The sequence below is a fragment of the Apodemus sylvaticus genome, chromosome 16 (genome assembly GCF_947179515.1).
Source record: "Apodemus sylvaticus chromosome 16, mApoSyl1.1, whole genome shotgun sequence".
Taxonomy (NCBI): Eukaryota; Metazoa; Chordata; class Mammalia; order Rodentia; family Muridae; genus Apodemus; species Apodemus sylvaticus.
Window position 1 is genome coordinate 47,990,037 of NC_067487.1, and position 27,045 is coordinate 48,017,081.

General features: G+C 43.3%; 1 protein-coding gene across 5 annotated transcripts in view; it reads right to left on the minus strand.

Moving 5' to 3' along the window:
• Il6st (interleukin 6 cytokine family signal transducer) overlaps nucleotides 1–27,045 on the minus strand; it is a 46,753-nt gene that overhangs the window by 4,939 nt on the left and 14,769 nt on the right. For 4 of the 5 annotated variants that reach the window (XM_052159287.1, XM_052159284.1, XM_052159286.1 and 1 more), the window contains 12 exons: nucleotides 23,051–23,356; nucleotides 21,350–21,470; nucleotides 15,273–15,433; nucleotides 14,406–14,560; nucleotides 11,398–11,557; nucleotides 7,780–7,862; nucleotides 6,697–6,907; nucleotides 6,098–6,280; nucleotides 4,076–4,177; nucleotides 3,629–3,775; nucleotides 2,626–2,766; nucleotides 488–584 (listed from right to left, as the gene is read on the minus strand). In XM_052159287.1, coding sequence (XP_052015247.1) covers nucleotides 488–584; nucleotides 2,626–2,766; nucleotides 3,629–3,775; nucleotides 4,076–4,177; nucleotides 6,098–6,280; nucleotides 6,697–6,907; nucleotides 7,780–7,862; nucleotides 11,398–11,557; nucleotides 14,406–14,560; nucleotides 15,273–15,433; nucleotides 21,350–21,470; nucleotides 23,051–23,356 — 1,867 coding nt within the window. Of the gene's footprint in view, nucleotides 1–487; nucleotides 585–2,625; nucleotides 2,767–3,628; nucleotides 3,776–4,075; nucleotides 4,178–6,097; nucleotides 6,281–6,696; nucleotides 6,908–7,779; nucleotides 7,863–11,397; nucleotides 11,558–14,405; nucleotides 14,561–15,272; nucleotides 15,434–21,349; nucleotides 21,471–23,050; nucleotides 23,357–27,045 lie in introns of those variants that run through there. The other variant, XM_052159288.1, reaches the window with a different exon arrangement.

A 27,045-nucleotide genomic window follows, 5' to 3' on the forward strand; every position in this document is an offset into this window, starting at 1 on the left:
GCATGTGCCATGTGAATGCTGACACGGAGCTACATGCCTGTTTCCAATGACTTCTGACAAAGTTAACATGATTATCTCAGAGCCACGCAAACATGCACCCACAGAGTGTGGAATGTGAATATTCATGGCTGTTTTATAAAACAACAGGCAAGAATTAAAAACCTGCAAACTCTCATACACCCAACTACTGATCGTGATTCAGGAGCACAAAGGAGGAAAAATTAACATAAGCAACAAAACTGCTGAATGTGAGAAGCCTGCGACCCCCTGATTCCCTGTGCACGTGAAATTCTAGATCAGACAAAGCTACGACAACGGAGAGCAAGCTAGTCCCCGTGGGCAGAGGCTGAGACAGCACAGACTGAAACCAAACAAGGGTGTTTTTGCAGGAGTGGGGATGAGCGCAGGTGGCGGGCAAGCACCGTGCACAACCAGAGCTCAGCGTAACATCAAACAGTTGAATACGACCGTGTGAGCTGCGACTTACAGGTCTCGTTTGTTAAAGCAGAACAAGACTCCCAGCAGAGTCGTCAGGAGGAATGCTAGGCACACAGGCACCACTATGGCTTCTATTTCTCCTTGAGCTAAAAAAGCACAAAGGGTATAATAAGAAAGAACTGTTAATACACAGAAAAAGAGGAACCCCATTATCATCTCCACTGGACACGGCTTGACTTTCTTGTGCATGGAGACAGTGCCCTGCAGTGTACCCAGCTGCCCAGAGTCGCTGCGGATCAGTTAGGCTTTCCTGCCTGTTTCCAAGTGCCTGAGTTGCAGATCACTGACAAAGTATACATTCCTTTTGCCCACCCTGGTGGTTTTCAGGTTTTGAGGTAGCTTTTTCTTCCTCTCTGTGTCCTTGGGTTAATCTCAGACAATTGTCCTTACATTGCAAACCTTGCTATATAATAAACATAAAGCACACATTGGCAGGGAGAGAAAAAAAGACAGTTCAGCTTCAAATGATGATATGTCTACTGCCACCAAGAATTTAAGGAGATGCTGCTGAGGCAGGAGGTGGCACAAGAGGACACGGCACCTGAAGAGCAGCAGAGCTGGCGGCGCAGTGGTGCTCACTTACACTCTTAAGCAGGAGGGGAAGGAAGGCAGGGCTGGGAACCTGAACACTGTCACCCTCCAGTGGTATCCCTTGAGTGCTAAGGCTGGCTGGGGTCACTTACAGCCACTCTCCTAACTGCTAAGCCTAGCTCTGCATCTGTCGCGTGCTGTCCTGGGCCCTGTGCTTCCTATGTCCCACGTTCCACATCATAACTGCAGCTTTGTTTCTAAAGGCAAGACGGCCTCTGCGATGGCTTTGGACTCACACTGCTTACTGATTAAATTAGTTTATTTACTTTTGGCGGTATTTCTTCAACTACGCTCAAGTCTTTGGGGCAAGACTCCCAAGCCATTTGAGCAGGCTATGATGCAAACTGCACATGGGCAACAATGACAACAAAAATAAATCAAATTATAAAATAGTTTTAGTATTACTAATCCATTTTTAAAAATGCAAACAGTCAGATATTGTTAGATTATATTTGAGAATAGAATATTGTAAACATGTCCTATAGGATATATGACTTCTGTAACTAGGAAAATACTTTTAAAGTTTTACTTTTTTTTCCCAGTGTTTGTTCTAAGTATTAACCGTTACATATCTATTAGCATGTCATCATGTGGACTCTCATTCCAGAAACGAAACTGATTTTTTTCCCTTGTAGGAAAGATCAGGATTTTATGTAATCACATTCCTATGTTATCTTTACATTCAACAATGAACATGGACATTACTGTAGAACATAACCATGGTGCCATTTGGGGAATTACAAATAGTTTCAATAAAATAAATAAAATCTATGACGATTCAAAAAAGAAAAGAACGTACTATAAGTTGTCAGAGAGGCCACAAAGCAGCCACACAAGGGTAAGGGTGTAAACGATGATAGTGCACAGAGCAGCTGCACAAGGGTAAGGGCGTAAACGATGATGGACACATGAAAAAGTACAAGGCAAGCAGAACAGGAGCAGGCTGTGTGAACCAGGGCCCCAGCAGCCAGCACACTTTATGCTGAAGGTTAGAAAGAACAGGGAAACTCAATTCCAGCACTGGGTAGGATGTCACTCCTTCCACCTTGGCCTGTTTTCCTCAGTGAATCATTTCATCATTTACATCCGTGCAATGGGCAGCTTCCCCAGGAAGGTAGGACTGGAAACTGATTTCAGCAGCAAAGGGAATGAACCAGACTAGTTTCTCAAGCAACCTGTCAAAGATGGAGACCTACACAATCTACTCTGAAAAAAAAAGGGAAGCCATGAAGGGAGGCAGTCAGCTCTGAGATCTAATGTGCAGGGGAATCAGCTACCACGGTCACACAGGAGCCAAAAGGAAAGCTCATACACATCGGCAACCTACACCAGATGGGCAGGCACCAGCATCCTAAGTACACACCCACTCTGTGCCGTCCACCCACCCTGCCATGCTGAGGGGAACCCTGGCTTCCACGCGGGTAAGTGCTGCCTCTGAGCTGCCTCCATCCCAGTGTACTTTAAAACAACACTTTACACAGAAACTTCATTTCTAATCAAATTGAACTTCAAACATAAAGCTTCACGATGTCTTACCGAACTTTGGTGTTGTAAAAGTGAACTCCGGCCCATCTTTCCCACCTTCATCTGTGTACGCTGCCATTCGGACCATGTACAGTGTGTCACTACTCAGAGAGGACAGTGTGTACTCTGTGTGAGACGAATCCACATGCACAACTGGAAGGAGAAACAACAGCTCTTTTACCCAATGTTTTGGATTTATCTGTCCCATTGTGAGGTATTAAAAATACTTTCCCAGCAAGTATTTGTAACTAAAAATTCTGTAAGAACAAAACAATATATATTTAAAGTTTAAAATCTTTGTAAAATCACATTTATTTACTCTGTGTGTGTATGGTTCTCTCTCTCTCTCTCTCTCTCTCTCTCTCTCTCTCTCTCTCTCTCTCTCTCTCTCTCTGTATGTATGAAGGTCAGAGGACAACTTTTGTGACTGAATTCACAGCTTGCTCCCCCGCCCTCCACCATGCGAGACCCAGGGGTTGCACTGAGGTCATTAGGTTTGGTGGCAAGTGCCTTTACCTGCTCAGCCATACTGCTAGCCACACTACTATTACTGATGGTTTGAATATGCTTGGCCCAGGGAGTGGCACTATTAGGAGGTGTGGGCTTGTTGGAGTAGGTGTGTCACTGTGGGCGTGGGCTTTAAGAGCCTCGCCTGGTAGCCAATCTTCTCTTAGTGGCATTCAGAAGAGGATTTAGAATTCTCAGCTCCTCCTGCACCATGCCTGCCTGGAAGCTGCCATACTCCCATCTTGATGATAATGGACTGAACCTCAGAACCTATAAGCCAGCCCCAATTAAACATTGTCCTTGGTCATGGTGTCTGTTCATGGTAGTAAAACCTTAACTAACACACCTACAATACAATATTTAAAAAAATAGCATCATAAACATGAGACATTTGCAAATGTCTGCTAAGGGTGTTATGTACTATCAAACACATTATGTGAGAAACAAGTATTTAAAAACATAAAAAGCTTTAGTAACATATCCTTAGTAGTTGCTACAATTTTATTACCCGTTTCCTTTCCGACGCTGGTTCTATACGATATGGAGTAGTTTCTAATAAATCCGTTCTGAACATCCACAGGAAGTTGGTCCCACTCTAAGACAGCCTCATTTTTCCCCACTTTCTTTGTCCGAACAGTCGGTCCTCTGGAAGGAGCTGTAGGAGAGGAAGTGCATTGGCGAACTGAGAAGCATGCGTTTACGAATTAGCACTAGTCAGTAAAGGGACCTTAGGATCGAATTATTGGGGGTGCTTTTTTGTTTGTTTTGTTTTCAAGACAGGGTTTCTCTGTGTAGAGCTGGCCATTCTAGAAGGCATTCTGTAGACCAGGCTGGCCTGGAACTCAGAGATCCACCCGCATCTGCATCCCCAGCACTGGGATTAAAGGCGTGCGCCACCACTGCCCACAGAGGAGTCTTACTTAAAAGTGATAAAACGTCTCGGTGATGGACCTACCTGCTTGTCTGAGGTAGGCCTTTATGGACTCGGGGCTTCCGGGCCCATAGGCAAACACTGGGGTCACTGTGATCAGATAGCACTTGCTTTCCAGTAGGTGTCCTACGACAAGAAGAGCAGAGAAAAGGAATTTTCCTCAAATGAGATTTTTACCTTATATGACCATTTAGTTTTACTTTCTTCTAAAAACTGCAGTTTTATATATCAAACAATCCTTTGTATACCAAACATAAACTTAATATAGTAAAATGTTGGCTGTGTAATCCTGCCATTCAGACAGCCTGGGTGAGAGGAACACAGTGATGACCTGGAAGCTAGCCTGGTCTACACTGAGTGCAGGGCTACGATGAGCTATCTAGCTGACAAAAACCACAAGGCTACTTTTAGTGTCGGAACAGTGAATCAGAAAGTACAGAAAGTGTTTATATTGCTAATAAAAACAGTGCCTGCCTCTATGTTGGGATTAGTAAACACTTCAGATTATTCTGGAACAGCTTTGGTATTTGTGGTGGTTTGAAAGAAAATGACCCCCACAGGCCCACAGAGAGCGGCACTATTGGCAGGTGTGGCCTTGTTGGAGGAAGTGTGTCACTGTGGGAGCAGGCTTTGACATCCCATTGTTCGATCCATGCTGAGTGTGGGACAGTCTCTTTCTGCTGCTTTCAGACCAAGATGTAGAAGTCTCAGCTCCTCCAGCACTATGTCTGCCAGCATGCCGCCATGATGATAATGGACTGACCTCTGACCCTGTAAGCCAACCCCAAAGGAATGTGTCCTTTCTAAGAGTTGCCTCGGTCATGGTGTCTCTTACAGCAGTGGAAACCCTAAGTCAGTATTTCAGCTAATTTGGGGACCTGCCAAGGTGCAACAGTGAGATTAAGGCAGAGCACCAACGCCCAGCTGTGGTTAGTGAGAACAGCTGGAAAAAAACGAGTGAGGCTGCTTCCTGCTCAACTGTAAAAGAAAAAACCTTAGATACAGTTCTTTGTTTATTTCTAATCCTTCCAAATTATCAAATAATTTTTATCAGACCCCTGAAATGTGGTTTAGTGACTAGGTAAATAGCATAAAATATGTATCCTACGCACCAGTGAACAAGGTCATTCTTAAGGCTGTTTATACCTTTGCCATGAATCTCTATTTCCTTCAGTAACATTCATAAAATTATATGCAACTTTGTCTTCCTAAAATGAGCAAGTTTACCTTTTCTTGATATCTATGATAAAAAGAGGCCATTTCTAAATTCTGCTCGACTGATGACTCTTTCAGGGAACTGAGCCCTGAGGCCTTTGTCTCTGAGCTGACCACATGCTCTCTAAGCTCCTAGGTTGCCTGCTGCCCAGCCCCATGGTTTTATTTGGTAAGGTCGATAAAGGAGACATCTCAGTTTATCAAGATTGTACAGCAGCTTGGTAAGAGCCAACCCTGCTTACGGCGTGCTCTTTACCCACAGCCAAACCCCAATGGTCACCCTTCTTTATGAATTAAAGAACTACATGGAGCAGTTTTTTGTTTTCTTTAACGCTATTATATGACTTTACAACCATGCACTGTATCACCATTAGCAGCCATTATCACCATCTGTGTTAGAACCCGGAACGCCCTCTGGCTGGGCTGCCTGCACTCAACAGCCCTGGAAGTTAAACTAGGGAACTGTTTTACATCTGGATGATGAGAGCGTTACCTGAATTGAGCACACGTAACAAACAAACACACAACTGGTAGTAAAGGCTGGACTAGGTTTTCTGTACAGTTCTATAAAGTAATATAAGGGTTTTCGTTTGTATTTTTGTTTTTTAGAAAAGTACTGGCCCTTCTCCCTGTACAGGGACCCTGTGGTTCAGAGAGGCTAAGAGTCAAAGCGTAACTTGCTAAGTCACACATGCAGTCACAGTGAGGCTGTGAGCCTTTTTAGTGGCCCGCAATACCTAGATAACAGAAGACAAAGACAGAAAACATGGGAAGGACACTGTGTCCTGGGGTTAGAAGAACACTGTCTACTCATGCGCTGAGTAGGTGTACCTCTCAGGTGGGTCCGATTCACAGGAGCATCTTCTTGCTGCCAGTCTGGGATACAGGGTGAGTTCTCTGACAACACACACCACTCTAGGATGTATTTGTTCACAGATTTAGATGGAGGCGTCCATTCTACCCAGAGCAGATTATCTTTTGGAAAGGCTTTAAGATCCTCTACAGGGTGAGAAGCTTTAAAAAAAAAATTAATGCAGATAAAAATCAGTCATTGACAAATCTGATATTTTAATATTTTAGAGTCATGTCCAAAGGTTTTATGTATTTAAGTTTATAACTGTGTCTTTGTCTTTAACAGCTAGAGATAAATAATATATTTATGTCACATGCAAAGAAAATTCCTAGAATCTTGAAGCAGTATTTCAAAAAAGCAAATTATCAGGAAACACTTAAATAAATTAGTAAGCTAGCTAGCTGCAAAGTTCAAATGGACTGCACAGGGTTGAAGACTCTCACGAGTGTTGATGGAAGAAGCCCCCAACTGCAATCACGACTGCCCCTGATGTCAGAGAGCAGCTGGTCCGCCATGCCTCCCAGATTGCCATCCACACCCCGCATCCCCACCACGGCTCCGCCCTACCAATACGCACCTTTGAAGTGGGAGCCAGGGATGCTGAGGGCAGTGGCAACTGATTTGCCAACCATGTTTCTTGCTGCTAGAGACACTACATAGCGATTATTGGTGAGATTTACTACCAACTCTGTATCATTAACCGTGAACGTTTGTGAAATTGACTTTGACTGTGTAAGAATCACTTCATAATCCAAGATTTTCCCATTGGCTTCAGAAAGAGGTAATGCCTACAATAAACATTTACCAAAAATTATTTCATGAATCATGAATAATCAACTTTTCATGTCTACAAATTCTGCCAGTATGTCAAACCTGTAAATAATTAATTGGAAGGAAAAGGCAAACTCATAAAAAAAAAAGATTTATTTTTAATTAATGTTATACCTGCATGTCTGTTAGTGTATTGCATGCATACCTGGAGGTCAGAAAAAAATTGCTAGATCCCTACAGACAGTTGCAGGCTACTATGTGGGTGCTAAGAACCAAACGTGGATGGATACTCTGGAAGAGCAGCCAGTGCTCATAACAGCTGAGCTGCCTCTTCAGTCTGAGCTCATTTTGAATTTAGTAGTACTTGCTAAGAATAAAAACAAACAAACAAACAAACAAACAAAACAGGAAAACAAAACCATCAACTGAACCCGGCAGGCAGTGTGGTCTAGCCTCTGTCTCTGCAGTACTGTGCACAGCTGAGACGCTGGTCTCCATCTTTGGTGCTTCAGTAAATTTTTCTCTCTCCCTGTGCAGTGTGCCGTGCAGGTGTAGACGCCTGGCCCCACCGGCCCACATCCTACTCTCTCCAAGCCTCTCAAGCCTTTCCTAGGAGGTTCCCTAGTGAGTTCATTTAGAGCACGGTCTTGTTTTTATAGAGGTTACCCTTCTATGAACTGTGCCAAATCCAAAATGATGGATCAGCTGAGCTCATGAACTTGGTTGGCCTCTTCAGCAGCTATATACGGCTTTGTGTTTTTATACAGTAACATTATTAAATGTCTGGAGGAAATACAGATGAATAAAAATTTTAGTGTTAAAAAGTTAAACTTAAAATACAAGTACATTTATATGAGATAAGAGTATAAATCTTTTTATCTTTTTTTACCTTCCATATGAGCCGTGCAGATCTATATCCCTGTTCATGGGATGGATTTATCTTATACCAGAAACTTGGTGGTTTGGATGGTCCTAAAGAAAACACAAACTTCATAAAATAAAATGCTTTTTATCTTAACAATACGGTAAAATTCTGAAGTAATTCTTTCTGTTCTTAGTGGTCTTGCCCTGCAATCACACAGCATTCCTCTTTACAACAGCAGGCCCACTGCAGTACAACATGTTTGTCCTTAGTCAGGGTGACAACTGAGAATTTACATCACCATCTGTAGTGGCTATTCCTAGTTGTCAACTTGATTCTATCTGGAATGAACTACAATCCAGAATTGGAAGGCTCACCTGCGATCCTAATCTGGAGGCTGAGAGATACAAGTTTTTGACCTGGATCTCAGCATAGAGATCTTGAGGCATAGTGGCTATGAATCCCAGAATCCCAGATTAAGACGGGGAGATCTCTGAGTTCAAGGTCATCTGGAACAAAGCAAGTCCCAGATACAGGCGTGGTGGTAATCTGGGCCACACCTTCTGCTGGAGACCTACTTAAGGACATTGGAAGAAGGAAGATTCACTCTCTCTCTTCTTTGCCTGCTTGCCTTGTGGGACTGAGCAACTGCTAGATCCTTGGACTTCCATTCACAGCTGCTGCTGACCATTGGACTACAGACTGACATCAACAAATTCCCTTACTATATAGACTACCCTTAAGTTCTGTGACTCTGGAGAATGCTGTCTAATACACCATCTCATATACATACATACATACATACATACATATATACATACACACACACATACATACATACACACACACACACACACACACACACACACACACACAAATAAAAAAAAACATGGGGTTTTGCTATGTTACCCTGGTGGGATAGAACTTCTAGGCTCAAATGATTCTCCTGCCTTGGCCTTCTGAACAGTTGGGACTATAGGCCTGTGTCATGTATTCTTTAGAGATGTAAGTATATTCCTACAAATAGACAAAAAAAGCACCACTATTTGTGTGTGTGTGTGTGTGTATTCATGTAGTACAGTAGACAAGAACAAAGTCTTTAAAATAAAGATTTTCTTCCAACAGTAATTTAAAAAAATGAAACTGAATTATTTGTATTACTTTTTGCTAAAGATGAAATTGGAAACACAGATGTTGGTGTATGTCTGGTCTCTCTAGTTGTATGGGCATAATATAAAAAGCCAGTTCTGAGCACTAGGATCCAGTCACACACACACCGATGTAGCAGCCTCTCCAATCTGTATGGTACGTGTTCTATGAGCGCATGTGGACCCCAGGAACTCTGAAGGGTAATGAATGTTTTACATGCATTTTTTTCCTGCAAACATTACTCATGCTAAAGTTTAACTTGTAAATTAGGTATAGTAACAAATTAACAACAATGGATGATAGTAAATAATGGAGAATAATAAAAATATAATGAAGTTACTTAAAATTTATAGATTGTTTATTTCTGAAATTTTTCATTTACTATTTTTAGACTGTGAGTAACTACAAACAAGGGCAGCAGAACTGAAGCTGAGGCTGAGCACTGTAACTTCATTAAAACATTCTTCTAGGAGGCAGGTAAGCAGGGCCTCAGCGCCTTCACACTGGAGATGTGGAGGTAGAAAATCATGACCAGCCATGGCTACTTAGTGCATCTGGGGGGGGGGGGGGGGGAGGAGTCCAGGGCGTAGGCTCTGGGGTGTGGGCTCCGGAGCGGGAGTTCCCATTTCAAACAACAAAACAAAATTCCTGGAAGTTCTGACTTTCCAGAGCTTTGTTAAGAATACCTGCAAATACTGTGTTTACTAAAACAGTATTTGAGTGAAACCCACACAGCGGTGTGCTGGTTGTGAGAAAGTGACAGAACACAGGGAGAGAGTAAGAAGGCAGGCCGGCAGGAAGCCATTTGAGAGCTGCTGGCACCAGACACAGATCTCACACACTGTACTACACGGCGCTGCACTCAGACAGAATAAAGACCATGGAGTGCACAGGACGTGACCCAGAGACACCTCTTAACACAAGCAGCACCTAGAAGCTTCACGCTGCGGGCTGAAGACATGCTTCATCTGATGGCGTTAAGATGGCTCTAGAGAGTGCTGGATGCACACTTAACCACATCTGCCTCGTTCTGAGGTGTTGCATGAACTTGCACAAATGGACCCATAAACCTCTAAAAACCCACTTTAAGAATTCTCCATCAACAACTGGGCATGAGGACTCATGTATAATCCTAACACTTGGCATGTGGAGACAGGAAGACTGCCAAGAGTCTAACTAGGGCCAGCCTGTGTTACAAAGTACAAATGCCCCATCTCCCCCCCACACACAAAAACTATCCCTCACTGAGCCAAAGGAGCCTAGTTATTGGATTGAGCATTCTCAAAATGACCATAACAAGACTGCTTTCTATGGTGTTTGTGAGAGCGAGAAAAGCCGTATAGAAGGAAGGACATTGCTGCCTTTGACATTTTTAGTTCACAGTGACCTAAACCTCTAGCAAGGTGGTTGAAGGCACGGGATTTGCAAGCCAATGCTGCTGCTATGAGACCATGGTAGGAAAAGGTCCAAAGAGAATAGTCTACAGCAAAGGACTGATTGCTGGTGGTACACAGGAGATCAGAGCTGCTAGCAGTTTTGTGAAGAGAGTCTAACTTTCCCGTATATATTCATTTTATGTGTATGAGTGTTTTACCTGCATATGTCTATGCACTGTATGTATGCAGTACCCATGGAAGCCAGAAGAGAGGGTCAGATCCTCTGAACTAGAATTGAACTCCAGGCCTCTAAGAGCAAGAGTGTGCTCTCTCGCTCTCTCTCTCTCTCTCTCTCTCTCTCTCTCTCTCTCTCTCTCTCTCTCTCTCTCTCTCTCACGGAGTCACCTCTCCAGACCCAGAGACCCTTCTTTAGACCCCATACCATTTTGAGCTTTCATATTCTGCACTGTATGTATAATTATAATTTAATCAATGATGGAAAAAAAAGCACTTATAGCAAACCACCCCAAATCCCCAGTCAGCCCTTTCCAAGAGCTTATCAAATGCTGGGACAAAAAAAAAAATCTATAACACATTTTGACAGTGTTTAATTTTAGTTTTGAGACAGGGTCTCACTATGTAGCCATGGCTAGGTTGGAACTCAAACTCACAGAGATCCTCCAGCCTCTGCTGGGATTAAAGGCAGGCACCACCACAGCCAGCTCTGACTGTGATTTTACTAAGTTAGGATACAATTCTCTAGTTTGGGGCATCTTGGGACCACCTTCCTTGAACAAAGCTAAGCGAATGGTTTTTAAATGACATTTAAAATACCTTTCCACAGTACTATAATATAACCTGCTTAGGTATCAAATACACATATACTATCAATAATACATATCAAGTTTTTATGTGGTGTCATTAAAAATGAAATAATACAACAGTACAGCTTGACTAAAATAACCACATGCACAGCAGTGAGGAAGGACTGTGTCTTGAAAGTCCAGCAACATAATGGGCAGCCGGCCTTCCGTCTCCCCGTCTCCCCGCCTCCCCGTCTCCCCGTCTCCCCGCCTCCCCGCCTCCCCGTCGCCACAGTTACGTCGCCACGGTTACATACTGTCTTCGTACGTCGTCCCACTCGCCTCCTCACTCCAGTCACTCCAGTAGCCCTTCCCATTCTCCTTAATGGACCGGATCCTAAACACATATTCTGTAAAAGGCTTAAGGTCCTGCACAGTGAAGGAGGTTCGGGAAGATGCCGTGTCTTCAAGAGGGACCTGAGGACAAAGCAAATTGAGCGACACCATCAACACCTCCGAAGGTGGTTTAGAGAAGGTTCCTAACGTGAGCACAGCTTTAGAAATCAATTTAATGCAAGATTAACATATTCAGCCACTGGGGAAAAGGACATGGAGGTAACGATATGGCGGTCTACGGGCTCCACCCACCTATTCTTTCCTCCTTCTATGAGACCTGCGATGCGCTTGTCTCAGGCAGAGGACTGAACTACTGAAGACAGAGCAAGTAGCAAGTTCTAAGCCAGGCTGTACTACCTGAGGTTGAGAGCCTGTCTTAAAGAACCAGGCCCATCCAACAGCTAAACACAAACATATAATCAAACACACACACACAAAAACAACCCAAAACACTTCAAGGACGCTTAGAGAAAAGGTACAGGCAAGAATATGAACGCTGGAACCCTGAATGCTTAGTGCACTCGGGGCTGCACTGTACCAGCCAAGGGAGATAGAGCCTGAAAAGGCCTCCAGGAGGGCAGCGTTAGAGTCACGACCTTACTGCACAGAAGGGAATAAACACATTCTCAGCCCTATCTTCTTTCCCATCGAGCCCCTCCTGTCCCGTGGCTCCCGGGAAGCGAGATGGATGGGAGTCCACAGTGAAATCAGGCAGGCCGGCGCACCAGACAACAGTGTGCAGGAGAAGAGCAGACACATCCGGGAACAACAAGCCGTGCGACCCCACCAAGGAAAGAGAAGCGAGGAACTGGCGCCACGGCTCAGGGAGGGAAGGCACCTGTTACTAAGCCTGACACCTGAGCTGCACTCCTGGAACCCACGCGGGGGAAGGGACAACTGCCTTCCATGAGCTGTGTGACTTCTACACACATGCTGTGACGTGTGCACACAGAATAAATACCAAAAATAAACGCTGAAAGCAAAGCAGAGCAGAAGTCAGCCGCGTAGATGGACTGTTCTGTAACTGGGGGGAGGGGTCACATACACACACTGGGGGGGAGGGGTCACATACACACACTGGAGGGGGAGGGGTCACATACACACACACTGGGGAGGGGATCACATATACACGCACTGGGGTGGGGAGGGGTCACATATACACACTGGGGGGGAGAGATCACATACACACACTGGGGGAGGGGTCACATATACACACTGGGGGAGAGGGGATCACATACACACACTGGGGAAGGGGATCACATACACACACTGGGGTGGGGAGGGGTCACATATACACACTGGGGGAGAGGGGATCACATACACACACTGGGGAAGGGGATCACATACACACACTGGGGGAGGGGTCACATATACACACTGGGTCAGAGGGGATCACATACACACACTGGGGAAGGGGATCACATACACACACTGGGGTGGGGAGGGGTCACATATACACACTGGGGGAGAGGGGATCACATACACACACTGGGGGAGGGGATCACATACACACACTGGGGGAGGGGTCACATATACACACTGGGTCAGAGGGGATCACATACACACACTGGGGAAGGGGATCACATACACACACTGGGGTGGGGAGGGGTCACATATACACACTGGGGGAGAGGGGATCACATACACACACTGGGGGAGGGGATCACATACACACACTGGGGGAGGGGTCACATATACACACTGGGTGAGAGGGGATCACATACACACACTGGGGTGGGGAGAGATCACATATACACACTGGGGGAGAGGGGATCACATACACACACTGGGAGGAGGGATCACATACACACACACACGGGGGGGGGGGATCACATACGCACACTGGGGGGGATCACATACACACACTGGGGGGAGGGATCACATACACACACTGGGGGGAGGGATCACATACACACACTGGGGGGAGGGATCACATACACACACTGGGGTGGGGATCACATACACACACTGGGGGGAGGGGATCACATACACACAAATAGCTGCTTCTTTCTGCCACTCTGACATTTCAATACTGGAAACAAAAACAGATGGTAAATTTGATGCACTTCTTATTGAGTTAAGATTCTATGATATTAAGATATACTTTGAAGAACTTTAAATACACATCCTCTCTGAAGTCTGAGTAATGAAGCCAATTTTGTTTAGCTGTCTGTGACTGTATTATGAGCCAGTAAAATATGTGAAGTATCATAAAGGTGCACAAAGGCTATGGATTAATATCTTTATAAGTTCATAACTGCAACCATGGTAGTACAAAAAAAACCCAAACAAACAAAAGAATGAACCAATCAGTCAATAAAAACAAAAGTGGGCTATTAGTTATGAATGGAACTACAGCACAAAATCTCCCAGGCAGTCAATGCAGTACCGTCCCCAAGACATCCAAGAGAGCTCGCCACCTCCCCTTCCAGCCTTGCGATCCCCACTAAACCTTTCTAGAATTAAAGAATTGGCAAACCCTCTATCAAGGGCCAGAGAGTAAGAATCCTGAGCTGGGGCATGGGGGGGTGAGGGGGTGGGGGATCTGTTACTCCAGCCCCCAAATAAAGACAACAAACATGAGCCAGCAAAACTCCATTCTAAAAGCAGGGAGCAGGTTTTGGTCCATGGCGACAGAGCTGTCTGGACTGTGTGCCATGTCCCACTCTATTCCATGCTTAACATCTCCTTATCCACCTGCATGGCTTCCTGCATGCCCTTCCAGTCACCCTGTTTTATTTCCTTAAAGGTCACTGCTTTTCTATCTGCACGTCTGTCTGTCAAATGAAATGTTTCACATTATCAGAAACTTAAGACATTGAGAAAACAGGCGAGTCTTCATATTAGCGTTCAAAGCAAGCAAGCAAGCAAACAAACAAACAAACAAAAGCACCAACACTATTAGAATAAACAGCAACCTTTAAGTTACCTGTATCCAAGTTGAGGCATCTTTGGTCCTATATTGGATGTCAGACTTCAGCCTTAAAATACCACCCAAACCTGAATTGACCCACGTGAGCTTTAATATACTGGATAATTCTTCTGAGTTGGTCACTGATAAGTTATGTGGTGGGTTGGGTTTCACTGGAGAATAAAATAAGTCCTAAAGTTAGTTATCTTCACTTTTATAATTTCATATACTACAAGTCAAAAACATGGTGGTTTGCTTTATAAGATTATTCTTGCCAAATGCAAACTCTAGAAATGATGCTCTGCTATAGAATAGAAAGATTCTAAGGAAACCTCCTAGTCTGGTGTAGTATTTGTTAATTTTCAGATGCTGATATTAAAAAATACTGAAATTTTATAGTAAGTTCAATTTCAAAAAGAAAATAAAAATAAAACAAGGAAGTCACTGTGATTGCAGCGGTATGTGGTATGCAAACTGGATAAATAATGAAATGAGAACATTCTAAGCGAGCTGGAAAACTGGATGAGTAGCAAAAGGTAACAAACATCCTTAGTGGGGAAGGCAGGAGGATCAGGAGTTCAAAGCTAGCCTTAGACGCAGCCAATTTAAAGCCAGTCTGGGCTTCGTGAGACCCAGTCTTAAAAACAAAACAAAACAAAACAAACAGCACTGATAAAATATTCCAGAAGCAAACTGAAAGTAGCCATGAGTGCGGCTGAACTGCAGCTATTTTTCTGTTTCCACATTACATTTAATAATATTATAAAAGACTTTATAAAAGAAATCACTGTACTAATAAACATCTCTACATTAATAGAAATCCGAAAAATAATTTACAAAGCATAGAGTAGTTTGATAAATTCTCAAATTCAGGCTTATAAGTACCTTTATCCACGGGGTCGAAATTGATAGACTCTGAGGAGACCTTCCCAAGGGCATTCTCTGCTTCCACCCAGACTTCAAGGTTGACAAAATAGATGGGTGTGTAGCTGACTGTGCATGAGGTGCCATGTTTTGTTTGACAATCATCAAACTTCTGTGTTGCCCTAAGTATAAAATTGAAAGAACCAGCCATTAAAAATCGATTTGAAAATATAAAGGTGAAGAAAGTGACTGAGAAAGAGTTGGATATGACCCAGACTGGTGTGCTAACCTTTGCAATGAAGAGCTGCTACTAAAGGCAGATCACATAAAAAATTGTATTCAATCTACCCCTAGGATATCATTTCCACATTTTTAATCTAAGAAAACTTCATTTTAGAATTTTATGCTATGTCCTTAATGATTCTTCCCTAAAAATGATTTATTTCCTTGTGGTCTCAGAATAGCAGCCTTACCTCACCCATAAAAACATGTTTCAGGATCTCCTGCAGATGCCTGGAACTCTGGGTAACACCAAATCCTAGCTATGCTATGGTTTATACTATACACGTTTCACTATGGTGCTATTTAATCTCTGGATTAAGCAAGGTAGATGAGCAACTCTAACATAAGAGGTAAGTGAATGCAATCTCGCCCTAAATACTTCCTTTTCTTGTCATGGTGTAAGATGATTTGAATTGAGGTGAATGATGCCAGTCCTGTGAGACACTAATGAGACATTACCAACCAGACAAGAATCCAAAAAGCAGGCTGTGCTGGTTTGAATATGCTTGGTCCAGGGAGTGGCAACACTGGGAGGTGTGGTGTTAGAGTAGGCCTGTCACTGTGGGGATGGGCTTAAATAACTTTCCCTAGCTGCCTGAGGAGGCCAGTCTTCTGTTTGCCTTCAGAACAAGATGTAGAACCCTCAGCTATTCTAGCACCATGCCTGCCTGGACGCTGCCATGGTTTCCGCCATGACAAGGGACTAAACCTCTGAAACTGTAAGCCAGCCCAATTAATTATCCTTTAGAAGAGGTGCCTTGGTCATAGTGTCTCTTCCTGGTGTCTGTTTATAGCAATGGAAATCCTAAGACAGGTAGGTGGTTTGAGTAAGAATGCCCCACAGGCTCATATGTTGAATGCTTTAGTCATCAGCAAATGGTGCTATCTGAGGAGAATTAGGTCTGTGGCCTTGTTGGAGTAGGTGTGGTGTTGTCAGAGCAATGTATCCCTGGGCGTAAACTCTGAGCTTTCAAAAGCCCAAGTCAGGCTCAGTGTCTCTTCCTACTGCCCGAGGATCCAGATGCCGAACTCTGAGCTACTTCTCTAGCAACAAGCCTGCCTGCCTGTCACCATGCTCCCCTCCATGATGACAACGGACTCATCTCTGAGCCTGTAAGCCAGCCCCAATTAAATGTTGTCTTTTATGAGAGTTGCCTTGGTCAAGGTATCTGTTTACAGAAACAGAATACAGATTAAGATAAGAACCATCTTTTCAGGTGACCTTAAATCAAGCCATGATGACATCTGTGGCAGATGATGTCCATGGTCCGTGATCTTATTGTTTAAAGTGCTTTGCTGCAAGCTTCTAGAAGAATACTGTAATAGCAATTTGCTTGTCTTTAACTCACCCAGGGATTGCTCAGAAAGCTGTACTCTGTGGTGATCAGAAGCATGCCTTTATGCTGCATTAATCCACAGACTAGGCATGCCTTTGACCTTGCATTTCTGCAAGGTCGACCTGTACTCCACGCTTTGTCCTTCAGTGTCTGTGTATGCAAACTCTGCAGCCTCCTCAGTTCTCTAACTTGTTCAGTGCGGCTGTTTCTATAACATGTTCACTGCTGGTTCTACCTCCGTTTCCTCTTCATCTTCTGTAGGTGACTCAATAACATGGACTCTTGGTACTTCTCAATGGTCTCATGCTACACATAAGTAGATCATCCTCTACCAACTTACCTGCTGCATAAACGATTTTCTGTCTTCCCTGTAAACCTCTGGAAAGCATTCTTAAGCCTGCTGTTGGTCTACTTCCCTGACAATCTCCCCACAATGACTCGCCATGTTCCATTTGGGCTGCTCTGAGCTCCAATCAGCCAGCCCTCATGGCCATAACCTCAGGATTCTCACCCCTCGCCATCTTCTCCTCTCTCCCTTTCCTTGTGGCTCTCTTTAGACCCCAAGCCAAGGAACACTAAACCCTGCCTATATCTCTTCGGCCCAGCTACTGGCTGTCATCATCTTTATTTAACCAATAGTTTTAAATTTAAGGAGCAAGGTCACACTGAATGTGCAGTTTCTCTCGTTCCAGGAGCAACCGGCCCTGGGGGGCCAATATTCAGTATTACAATACATAGCAGAAGACCAAACCTCAACATGACCCCGCTCCGTAAACTTCTGTAGGCATTTACATGTAGTCTGCATTCACCCACTGCATCTCTATGGATGTTACTATCCTAGAAACAGTGATCATCCACAGCACTGCACATATACAAACTAGTGTCTCCATCCATGGCAGACTGACACAATCAATATCCAGTGGCCTGTTAGCCAGGCAAGGCTATTACGGGGTAAATCACTAATTGACACCTTGATAACAGTTGGATGTGCCATCTACAGTTAGACTTTAAGTCTTCTTAAATCATTCTTCCAAGGATTTTGCCACTTGTGGGATAAAGCACTGCTAGCACGGCCCCAGACAGTAGGGCTGTCACCTGCACATTATAACTACACTACCACAACACTGGGGGACACACATGTCAGTCTTCACTTTGTACACTATACTAGGCTTAATCACAGGGCTTGAACTGTGGCCACAAAGCACCAGAGTAAATCTGTTTTCTGCTTTGGTTATACCTCCGCACCGTAAAGACTGTATATTCTACTGGCACCTGCAAGTGTAACAGCACTTCCTCCTTACTTGCAGACAGCCTCCTCAGTAGGTTGTGTATGCTTCAATCCGCACCTACTTTTGAATGTGTATAACCCTCCCTGGCTTGTAGTGAATGGCCTGGTGCTGCTTCCCTTAAGAGATCACTTGCAGACCCAATACTTCCTGTGCAATGTCTGCTCATGTGGAACATGATTTCTGTTCCTGTCATCCAGCCACAGATGTAATGTTTTCCTATCTCAACTGAGTAAGTATCATATATTGTGGTAGTAACCGAGGTGTGAAAAGTCTATTTTTTCTTCTTTCTAATATCACAAACAGTAAATTTGTCCTTACTATAGATTAAAATTTTCTCTCTCCTTGCTCAAGAACTTTCTTTCATTTAAAACAAACAAACAAGCAAACAAACAAAAAGCCCACTATGTAGTTTCTATTTGCATATACAAATGCTATGCTTTGGGACTACTATTAAGTAAAAGTGGCTTTTCTGTTTATACACAAGCACTGTGTTATCACCATCAAATGACCAAGGTGCGCACTGAGTAACAGGCAGGCAACATGGATCCACGGGACAAAGGTGTGGCTGAGAGGGATCTGAAATATCACTAAGCTATGCAGAAGGGAGGGCAGAGGCTCAGGAATTATTTATTTCTGGAATTGTCAATTTAATACTTTTAGACTGAACCAACAGATGAACAGGATTCATTGTAGTTTTTCTCCTTGACACAGAATCCCTACTAAACCAGCACTGTGTTTTCTCTATTCAGAATATGCTGGGGGAGAGAAGATGAGGGGAAGGAGGTCTATCAAGACCCGAAACATCTTCAGCCTTTGCAGCCAAACCAGGGGACCACTTGCTGATTGTGTCAACTATAGAAAGCTTACACTATTCACAAAGTTATGTCTCAGTTTAAAACATTCATCTAAAATAAGCTTTTAAAAAATAAAAAGATAAAGCAAACTCTTCCTCTGGAAGAATAGCAGGTATTCTTAACCACAAAGTCTTCTCTCTAGCCCTAATTTCAAGTGTTTTAAAACAATGATTCAATCATACATATTTGTGGAGAAAAGCAATCTTAAAACTGCTTTTAGAAATATTATCACCAGCCATAATATTGGAAGTGTGTCTAGAATTACAGTCTTTATTGTGGAAACAGTTGCAAACAAATGTTTTAGCATTGTTGGGAACTAGAAGTTTTGGTACAGAAAAGAGGATGTAGCTGCTTGATGGATTACATATATTTTTTTAAAAATACGAAACTATAGTCCCCTTTCAAAGTTGAAAATATCAATGTGAACTGAAGATATTTTTTGAGTGAGAACACTCAAGTAACCCTGAACTTAGAGGTATAGCTCAAAGGCAGAGCACCTGCAAAGTATCTGGGCTATACTTCTTTAACACCATGAACTATAAAATAAAATACATAAACAAAACCATGCCGAGTGCTATAATCTTATGATCCATAAATAAGAAACACTGACAAGTGCTCAGACGTCAGGATGAAAGCAGACGGGACGTGAGCTGGTCCAACCTCAGCAGCTGTCTCACAGGGGTTGGACCAGGAAGAACAGAGGAGCACAAGAAACTTCAGGGAACATGTGAGTTCTACAGGTGTGTGCCCTTATCAAAATGCCTGCGTGACATAGACGCTTTAGATCCATGTTCTCACTACACACAAAGTTTAGTACACTTAAATATTCATGCCAACCATGTACACACTGAAGTGTCAAATTATAAATAAATATTCATACCAACCATGTACACTGAAGTGTCAAATTATAAATATTCCTAATGCCTACCACTCACTTTGAAGTTCATTAAAGAGCTAGATAAACTGACAGCTGGAGAGAAGGCCGTACCTGAATGTGATAAAGCAAATCTCGTAAAATGAACTGTAGAGTCTGGGTGGCGGGTACGTATAGGATCCACTATTCTTTTAGCTTTCGCGTGCACCAAGAAATAGATTTCTAAGAATGGGTAAGGCTGGCCACACTAGCGACCAATGTGCTGTGTGTGAGGGTCAGCGGGCCCACAGTTCACGCCCGGTGTCTTTCTCAATCCCAGTGCTCTTCACTTATTAAGACAGGGTCACCCCAACCCTGCAGCCTGTCTCTGTCTATCTCTCTCTCTCCTCAGAGCTGGGACCACAGAACGGTGCCATGTCATCGAATGTGTGGGATTTAGGGATCTGAGCTAAGAGCCCTGTGCTTGTGCAGTGAGCACTCTATTGACAACCATCTCCCCAACCTACTACTTAATCCTGGGGAAAAAAAGAAAACAATGTTAGTGGAGGAACACACCATCCCCCAAGAGTGAAACTTTTGGAAAAAGAAATCCAACTCAAATTTGACTGAATATATAAACCTAACAATTTTTAGCAAATAAAGGAATGAGAGACTATTACACAATATCAAAAAGTAACTGCATCGTATGGAAGGAAAACAGCAACAAGTAGAATCTGTCATTTAAGAGAAAAATTCATCAATTTAAAAGGTACGAGCAGTTTTAAAATTTTTTTAAATTCTTATTCAAAAACATTTTTATAAGAAAGCATTTATGAAAGAAATGAGAAAGTTTATACTAGCTACAAGTCTGATATTAAAATATTTCAAGCTGTTGGGGTACAGCAGTAGTATGGTTGTTTGATAAGAATGGCCCCCATAGGGTCATCTACTGCTTGGTCACTAAGGAGCAGCACAACTAGGACCTGCCCTTGTCGGGGTGGGTGTGGCTTTGATAGGGTTCAAATGCTCAAGCCACGCCCAGTATGTGTCTCTTTTCCTGATGCCTGCTGATCCAGACGTAGAACTTCAGTTCCTCCAGCATCATGTCTGTCTGTGTGCTGCCATGCTCCCCACCATGCCAACAGTGCATGTAAGCCAGCCCTGATGAGATAGATGTTCTCCTTCATAAGAGAACACTGACTACGACAAATAGCATGTGGTTGTTTGAAAGTCATCATTTAGAGCTAGGCACTGCACGGGTAGAGCAGGACGGAATGTGGCTGGCTCCTGAAGGCAACATGGGGTAGAGTGTGTCCACTGCTCACTGCTGACACTGCCGAGCGTGCCCATGAAGAGCCCATAGTTCTACTGTCAGAGCATGTGGGATGTCCCCAAACAGTCACCCAATATTGCTACCGACAAAATGAAAGTCCCAGCTGCAGTGTGTCACGGCCCAGCAGAGGGCGTATCTGCAGGGACTTACCATTCTGACTTCAGGGTGTAGTTTGTTTCTAGGTATGTCTCCCGTCCTGGGTCCCACTGACACAGCATGTTCTTCCCCTCATTCACAATGCAGCTCAAATTTGTAGGTTCATCTGGAGGAACTATAAAGAAACAAACATTTAAGTTAAATTAAAAAAAGTATATAGACAAGTATTATCTAATCTATATAATACCTAAGACACACCTCAATTAGATTAATGAACCCAAGATAAAGATATGGGCAATATGAGAAACAGATGCTAATTTTCTTCCAACCCTTAAATACTTTTTAGGTCTATATTTTTTACTGTAACTGTCTTTAATTGCTTTCATTGTAATTTTCTATATAAAAATACATTTTTATTTATAACCAGATAAATTATCAGTAATGTCTCCATTAAGTGTTCTAAAATTAATAATAACTAGTATTAAAAGGTAGTTGTAGGAGCAAAAATGATTCACATATACCTTATTTTACTTTTGTATTTCAAAATGGGTCCTTCTAAGTAGCCTAGGCTGGCCGCGAGCTCTGGCTCCTCTGCCCCACATCCCGGATGCTGGGACGACGGCATTGCCATCACACGGGGTGAATGCTTGTCCTTACTGCTTTCTGGAGGAGTGGAAGGAAAGCAGTGCTGCCCCAGGTCTGGGTCAGTGGCTCTACTCTTACTCTTTTTAAAGAATAATTTTTTTTAATATTATAATTACATCATGTCTCCTTCCCTTTCCTCCGGCCAAGCCCACCTATATGTGCCTCCTGGCTCCCTTCAAATCCATGACCTCTTTTTAGTATTTCTCCATTTTCTTCATTCAGGAACCTGTTTAACTTAAGTCTTTTTTCAGTAATGAGGAGACACTGAAAGTTGCTATCAACAGTCACAAACTGCAAATCAGTAATGCTCTTGGGGGCACAGAGAGTCTCAGGTCAAACCATTTTTCAAGAATCTGATAAATGTTTGCCTTTTATAACAAAGACATGAAACCCATGTTGCTCTTTTGGATTTGTGTATAACGGTAAAAATGTATACACTGGATTTCTGAGTTCGAGGCCAGCCTGGTCTACAGAGTGAGTTCCAAGACAGCCATTGCTACACAGAGAAACCCTGTCTCAAAAAAAAAAAAAAGAAAGAAAGAAAGAAAAAGAAAAAGAAAATACACATTGCTTCTAAAAGTTTTGTTTTTTGTTAATAAAATAAGCACATCCAAAAGCTACTGAACCAGTGACTGTCTTTGGGAGGCTAACAGAAACGATTAAAAATGTAGTTCAAGTGTAGAGAGCCTTACTGGGGTGCCATGCCACCTGGCAGGAACTAGACATCGACCAGTGTGAAGTTCCTCTCCCAGCCTTTGAGCAGGGACTCCTGTGTCAGCCATAATCCCCTCCACCTAGGGTGGAGTGCTCAGACCAAGGTGAAGCCCATTGTTCTTCAAGGACCTGCAGTTTCCTGAGAAACACTAGCCACCTGTGGAGCAACTGAACTGATTCTGCTGAGAAGCTTCCAGACCTTTCCCCTGCCTATGTATATTGGGAGTTCTTCATTAAACTTTGAGACCTTGAATAGCAGGTGTTGTCTTGTCTCCCTCTCTTTTTTGTCGCCTTCCCATACATCCCCAGCTTCCCTTCCAGGTGACCCTTTGGATGTAACTGTAGGTAGTTACATTCAAGAGTCTGACAAAACTGAAAACCAGACACAGATCTTACAGCCTGAGAGGACGGTGATTCCGTACACGTTCTGCTCGATCTGCCCGAAGGACAGGATGTTGCAGGTGAGCTGGAAGCTCTGGAGGACCAAGTCTGTGAACGCGACACTGGAGGTGGTTCTGTTGATGACGGAGACCTGTTCCTTGGGCACGGCCACGTGGTTTGTCTTCCACACGATGTAACTGGCATTCACATCGTACTGTTGCAGACACTCTTCCTTTAGCACACACTCGGCAGTGAAGTTAGAGCCCCGCTGGACAACTGGAAATTCAGGGTAGATATAACCACACGGTTCCACTAGGTGACCTGAAAAAGAACAGCGGACGGTGGTGGGCTTGCTTGCCTAGCACGCATGATGCCCAAAGACAGTATTTCCAGACAAAATGGTATTTGGAGAGCAAAACTCAGTGTAGACTATACAAATTCATTATAATAACTCTGTGAAGAAAAAGAAAATTTAAGCCTGAGAAATTTGTGGTCTGAATACCTAAATTTGTAAAGAAACATATAAGTTATAATGTACAAAATATTAACAATTACTGAGCCCATGGTCAAATATTCTAATTTCCCTCAGAAAACAGACTGTGTGCAGCACAACTCAACCCTGCCCCTCACCCATCCACCCCTTGGCTCAGAAGGTCTAAACTAAATTCCATAAAACAGTGCGCTGCCTTCTCTCCAGCCCAGAAAGCCAGCCGAGGCTAGGTTGGCAGAACAGAGAGATGGACATATTGTCCACATATCAAAAATCTGACTGCAGCAAGACAGAAACCCAAACCAGAAAGACTAGACAATATGTGCAAACGTGTTTGCTTTAACAAAGTATAGCCGGTACAATTTTCTGAAAAAACAATTGGACTAGTTTTAGCAATAAATGCATAAATTTTATCCATCAGTGTATGGAATAAAACTTTTTATTTAAAGAAGGGGAAAAAAATCAGACAGGAACAAAAACAAATATATAGTTGAATTGTATGGACTCCACTGCTGATGGCAGTGTCAGCTCTAACTTCAGCTGCTTTGAATATCCTGTACTCAATGCATTTCAATTGCTTTTGTCTGGTTTTGTTTGTTCTTTTGTTGGAAAGACACCACTTAGTTACTTTGCAGTGCTAACGAATGGAACGCCAGCGCTTACTTCTTAGCTCTCCGTACAGCTGAGTACCAGGGGGCATCCTTGCCTTGTTCCCTTAGTCAGGATCCCAAGCTTCTGAGAACTTCTACTCTCAACATTTTAGCTAATCAACTTATTTTAGATTTCACCCATGAGATTATATGATGTTTGTCTTTCACTGCCTGGCATATTTAACATGTGTTCAGTTATATTTTTGTCCCAAACGACAGGATTTCACCAATTTTTAAGATGGAATAGTATTATGAACACACTCATTTCCATTATCCACTTATATATTTCTCAGCTATTGTAAATAGTGCTGCAATGAAAATGGGAATGCGGGTCTCACTCTGACACACTGATTTCTTTTCTAGTATTTACCCGATAGTGAGAATGCAGAATCATATGTAAATGGTTCACACTGATTTGCCAATATGACAGGATTCAGACTCACCTAAGAGATAGACTTCTAGCATTGCCCCCTGGGGGGGATTGGGCTAACTAGGCACGAAGACCCACTTTAATACAGGAGGCACCTTTACGTGGGTAAGAGAGAGCAGGCTCTACACTAACATCCATCTGTTTCCTAAAGGCATGCACAATGTGACCCAGCTGCACCAACTTTTGCTGCCATGCCTTCTCCAGCCTCACCAGACTCAAATCCTACCTTCCTGAAGTTGGCAGGTATTTTGTTGCAGCAGTGAGCAGAGAGACTACTAAAGTCTGCTAGTGGAGCTGCTTTTCCTTTACGAGCCTCCATGTTGGTTTTGCTAGTAGCTGTGCTAACAGGCGATCCTATCAATGGCGGGCTTGGTTTCCTTTCCTTTCCATTCTTGTCAGCACTTACCTATGCTTTTTAACAGTCACTCTGCAGGACCCAGGCCATTCCTCACTGTGATTTTGGTCTGCACTTCCCTGATGATTAGTGCTGAGCAGGGTTCCATGGACTTATTAGCCATTTGCATGTCTTCTCTTGAGAAATGTCTACCGAGGTCTACTACCCTTTAAACATTATTTATATTTTTCTACTGAGTTGCATTCCTCACAAAATCAATATTAATTCCTTCTCAGGTGTATGATTTGAAATTTTACTACTTGGTTGATTTTCTTTCTCAACAGAATCTAAAAGTGTGCGGTATTCTGGTCTGTCTGCTCTTGTCTCATTCCTCTCTGTGCTCGGGGCTCCTACTGAGAAACTCTCCACCTGTCCCAGGTTCCTAAAGCGTTTCCCTATATTTAATTCTAGTGATTTCAGAGTTGCAAGGTCTTATATTTATTTATTTTTGTTTTGTTTTTTGGATTTGGTTTTTTTCGAGACAGGGCTTCCCTGGCTGTCCTGGAACTCACTCTGTAGACCAGGCTAACCTCGAACTCAGAAATCTGCCTGCCTCTGCCTCCCAGAGTGCTAGGATTACAGGCGTGCGCCACCACCACCCGGCCAAGGTCTTATATTTAAAGTCTTTAATCTAGTCAGGTATGGTGCACATGCCTTTACCCCCAGCATCTGGGAGGCAGAGACAGGCAGATCTCTGTGAATTCAAGGCCAATCTGGTCTATATAGCAGGTTCCCAGGCAGCCAGAACTACACAGTGAGTCAATGTCTCAAAAGCAAACAAACAAACAAACTTTTAATCTGTTTTGAGTTGATTTTCAAACTGCTGAGGGAGGAAGAACTCGATATCCAATTATCCCACATGTCCATCTGAAGAGACTGCACTTCCTCTAGCATCCTGCGCCCTGTCAAAGCTCAGTGGCTATACAAAGTTTACTTCTGTGCTCTGTAGTCTTTCCTACTGCTCTGATTTTATTCCCACACCATGCTGGGTTCTTTTCTTTAAAACTTTTTATTGCTTCTTTGTGACTTTCATATTATATAGTACCTTGATCCCATTCAAATCCCCGTCCCTTCATATCTGCCCTTGCAACCTCCTCAACCAAAGAAAACATTAAAAAAAAAAATCTCACCGTGGCCGTTTGTGGTGTCACATAGTACACCCCTTTGCCTACACATCTCTGCATGCATGTTCTTTGTAATGAGTCATTGGTCTGGTTCAAGGCCTCTGGCTTTTGGTACTCTATCAAACCTGAGTCCACAACCTGGACTTCTCAGACATTCTGTTATTGTCCTGGGTCATGGAGCTCCTGTAGCTTTGGATCTACAGGACTGGCTCCTTTACACACTATAGCATGTCATAGGCAGGGTAGATGTTGGGGTGGGCCAACGTAGTGCCCTGGACCTGGGCCCGGGTAGAATCTGAGTTGGTGAGCCCACCAGCTCTCCTACACCCATGGTATCCCTACCCTGCTGCCCAGGTGATGGGCAGGGCCAGCTGTGGTGGGCCAGAGAGGAGCAGAGATAGATTTCTTGAGTGCTGTAGCTGGCCAGAGGTGCAGACAGCTCTCCAGTGCTCATGTCCTGGGAGGTGAAGGGGTTGACTCACCCACACGTCTGCCATCAAGGCCAGCTCTACTGTGCTGCCCAGGCACGGCCCTCACACCATCAGAGCCAGCTCTCCATGCTGGCCAGGTGAGCAGTGGGGCACACCATGCTGTTTTAATTATTGTAACTTTGCCATATAATTTAGAGTTACACAGTATAATGTTTCCACTTTTATTTATTTTGCTTAAGATCCTTTTTGGGTATTTAGATGTTTATGGTTCCATATGAATTTTAGGAAGTTTTTCCTAATTCTGCAACTACTTGGAAATGTAGAAAATGTAATAATACTGGTTTCTTCTGATTCATGCACATGGATTGTCTTTCCATGCTTCGAGTCCTTTTCAATGATTCTTCCATTAGATTTTATAGTTTATATTTTATAGATATTATAACTCTGACTAAATTGATTTATATTTATTTTTGGAGCTAATGTAAATAAGA